We start from the raw sequence: 3756 nt of genomic DNA on the forward strand, positions 1-3756 counted from the left end.
ATGTCTTAACTTTGATTATATCCATGTCAATATGATAATTTTAGATAAAATACGTATGATTTTTTCAATATATTTTTACCTTCTTTATTTTCTTTTATTAAATTAATAAATATATATCATATCAAATATGTTTTTTAAATTATACGATGGACATAATACATCTTTATCAAAAAAGATAATATTTTTTCTAAATAACTCTTTTTACGTATTATTCACGTAAATAATAATAAAAGATTATTATTCTTATAAAATTACGTAAACTCTGGGTAGAAGGGTGGAGAGTAAAGCAGTAGTTTAATTGGAAAATGTAATAGCCGCCCATAGGGACAACTAATGAAATTCAAAAAGCCATAAATGTAGATCAACAAAGGATGCATGCATCTCTATATTAAACCTAATCTTAAGAGATTATTCATAATTACCAATTTAATTCACCCACAAATTATTTATTCCTTCTCGATAAGTAACATTTAGTTGATTTTTATATAAAGAAACGTATAAAATTAAATAATATTTTAATTAGAACATTATGTCAAATAAATGAATGAAACGGGAAATTCCGAGGAAGAAGGCTGGTTAGGGTTACTTGAACAACAAGCACACGTTTCTCATTATTTCAGTTTTCTGGTCAAATCCACCGCCACGTCACCCTTTCTACCGCACCTCATATCTGACCTGGCAACCAAATTCCCCATCAAATGTCGTTAATCCGCTACACCCGTTTTCATTTCAATCCAACTAATATCCACCAATCCAAAAGAATCTTCCCCTCCCTCCTCACCAGAGAGCGAAAATCACTGCTTAATAATTGCAAATATTATACGATATTATTATTATTATTAGCTGTTAAAATATTATTCGCTGTATTCCTAATGAAACTCTCTTCTTATGGAGTCTGTCTTATCTTTCTGTTTTAAAAACAAAATTGATTCTTGCAAGGGAAGGGAGATCAACCAGAATTAAAAAGAAAACTGGTGGGATTTCGATTTCATCACCGTATCTGAAATTTTGGGTCTTTTGCCTTTTTCGGTGGGGAAGCTTTTAAGGTACTTTGTTTGTTGATCTTTTTTGTTCTTAAAGTTTTCAACAAGTCTTTTTCTTTATAGTCGAATATTGAAACACAAGGAATGAACTTTGGGGGTTCTTTCTCTTTTTTGTTTCGCTTTGCATCCATCAAAGAAGGAAACTTCTATCTTCAACGTGTCCGCCTTTTTTTAGGGGCTTCAAATGGTTCATTCTGAGATTCTGTTTGTAATTCATTGAGAAAATGTGAATCGAAAGATGAGTTTTTTTTTTTAGTTTTACTGTTATTTTATTTCTAAATTTGGAAATCTGTTTTTAGCAGGAAAACAATCTCTCTCTCTCTCTCTCTCTCTCTCTCTCTCTGTATTACTTGGCATCTTTCATTCTTCTGGATTATGTCTAAATTTATTGTCCAAGGCTGTAAACTTTTGTTGTCTCTAAAGGAAATTTTGTTTATCAGAAAGATGTACACATTGAGATGAAGCCAAGGAAAATATATGATTTCAAACGTTTCTATTTGATTGTTTGTTTTTGCTGCATCTAATTCCTTCGTATAATTCTGGGTTGATTGCAGTTTGTTAAGTATGGGATTTATTTCAAATGCAGAAAGTTCTGATCAAATTGCATATCTTCTGGTTCAGGTTCCGCTGGGGATTGGATATTAGCTATATTTGTGCTTCATATTACAAACTTTTGCTTGTGCCAAAAGATTGAAACAAATCGTTGCTTCGGTTAATTAAACATATGGCTTTGGCCTTTACTCATCTTTCATGGTGGTTATGGAGTGGGAAACATCAAGATCCTAGAACTGCCAATGGGTCCTCTTTAAGTTCCTCACCTGATTCAGGGTTATGGGAATCAGATAACCTGAAGTTTCCTAGGATTAAGAGGGCTACTATGGCTTCTTCGTCAAGAAGAGTTAAGAGGAAATGGCATAGTCGGGAGGAAAGAAAGATCGATAGGGAATATGATGTAGTTCTTGTGCCATCTGACGGAGGGTGTGTGTCGGGTTCTGAGTCTGATGGTTCTGATTACTCCATTGGATGGTTAGAGCCTCATGGACCTGGATTCCAGAGTGATGATGATTCGGAGAACAGTTTTGCAGTGTTGGTTCCATGTTATGGGCATAATCAGGATAATTTGGTGGCAGATTCGAAGAACAATATTCTCGGTGCCATTGTCAACCTTCCTGACAATTATTCTGTTGGTAAGAACCATTTCTCACCTTTATTTTAATGTTAAGAATTTGCATTAACTTTCAATTCCATCGTCTTTATTGCTTAGCAAGTCTATGAGGTTTAGATTGCAAGTCTTTGATATCATAGGAAACAACATGGATTTGAATTATGTAAACTCCAAATAGTGTTATTCCCCGTTCATGAGCCTTTGAAATGTTATTTGGGATGCGTATTTATTAACAAGGAAAAGGCTAAGCTACAGCTCGGCATGTGGCATCTCATAGACCAGCTACTTAAAACTAACTTTAGCTCCTGAATTTGAGAAATAGAGCATATTCAACAATGTGAATCTAGATGCACTTTTTTATGTTTTGAACTTGTCCGTGGATGTTGTTGGATTGCTTTAATTGTTCAAAATTTTCAAGGTTGCATTAGGAAAAGTATGTGCAGACTAACAATGTTCTAGGTTTGACATTATCTTCTTGTAAGGCATTTCTCAGTGACTTTGATGGTATAATAGTATTAGTGACCTAAAAACAAAGAGGAAAGTGATTTTTGGTTAGTTGTGAGATTTATGCATTTAAATGTTAAAAGTTCCATTGAAATTCTTATATACAATGAACTGTGAAAATTTTGACATTTAACTTGTTTTTTCTTCTGATTGTCATGTTGCTCTGTTAATCTCCCATTCCCTGCATACTTAGCTATTGAATTGTTGTCTGAGTGTACTTATTTGGGGAGCCATGTGCTTTAAGTTTCCAATCATGGTCGTCTTCGGTAAGCTTTACGGATCTTGCTGAAGCATATGCATTGTTCTAAATCCTTTTCTTTATGTTGTTCAATTTGCAGAAAGCAAAAAGTACGTGGAACAGTGGCTTTCTTCCCTGCAGACTAACTGATATCATGCACAGTTGAATATTGCATATGAATGCCCATCTGCTGGAAGAATCTGGTCGTGTTTATAAGTATTGTACAAAGATGTTGTAGATAGTGTAATTTAAAAAAAAAAAAAAGATGAGGAGACAGAGGGGCGGACGAATAGCCTACTTCATTGATTTGTTGTTGCAATTAGAAGAGAATCGGAACGGATATCAACCGATGAGCAGCGGAAACAACAGCGAGGGGACCAACATGGTGTGAATATCGGACTATACATGTCCTTTTCTGCTGTTTCCTTTGAGAACCAAAGAAAAAGGAGCCGACAATATGTCTTCCTTGTATGCTGTTCAGATGAAGTAGATTAATGTTCATTTGTGTGTGTGTGGTAGATTTATTGGGAGATTTGGCTAGAAATAAATGGAGAAAGTTGTGTATTCTATTCTTTGCTGTAAATATCAATGTACATACTAAAAACTGAAGCAGATTATGTTCTCGTTGTATTACTGTAAATATAATAAATGAGTAATTGGGAGTATTGTGTATATAACATAAGTCTTTCTTTCTATTACATTATCGATTCATAAAAATCATCGGCGTAGCGAAACACAGTCGGATAGTTTGTTGTTCCAAGGTTTGTAGTTTTCCCTTATCGATCAAGAGTTGTCGAATTTGGCAG

The 3756-nt window shown here is 34.2% G+C and overlaps 1 protein-coding gene across 2 annotated transcripts; it reads left to right on the forward strand.

Moving 5' to 3' along the window:
- Positions 1–780: 780 nt before the first annotated feature.
- Positions 781–3482, forward strand: LOC120198544. Of its 2 annotated transcripts, none has more exons than XM_039199856.1 (3): positions 781–1046; positions 1630–2230; positions 3051–3482. In XM_039199856.1, exons 2-3 carry the CDS (start codon positions 1768–1770, stop codon positions 3098–3100), a joined length of 513 nt encoding a protein of 170 aa, XP_039055787.1. In that variant the 5' UTR covers positions 781–1046; positions 1630–1767; the 3' UTR covers positions 3101–3482. The 2 variants fall into 2 exon arrangements, with proteins under 2 accessions (XP_039055787.1, XP_039055786.1); XM_039199855.1 differs by having other exon boundaries at positions 783–1046; positions 1665–2230.
- Positions 3483–3756: the final 274 nt, after the last annotated feature.

This window comes from Hibiscus syriacus, unplaced genomic scaffold, assembly GCF_006381635.1.
Source record: "Hibiscus syriacus cultivar Baekdansim isolate YM2019G1 unplaced genomic scaffold, ASM638163v2 tig00117056_pilon, whole genome shotgun sequence".
Taxonomy (NCBI): domain Eukaryota; kingdom Viridiplantae; phylum Streptophyta; class Magnoliopsida; order Malvales; family Malvaceae; genus Hibiscus; species Hibiscus syriacus.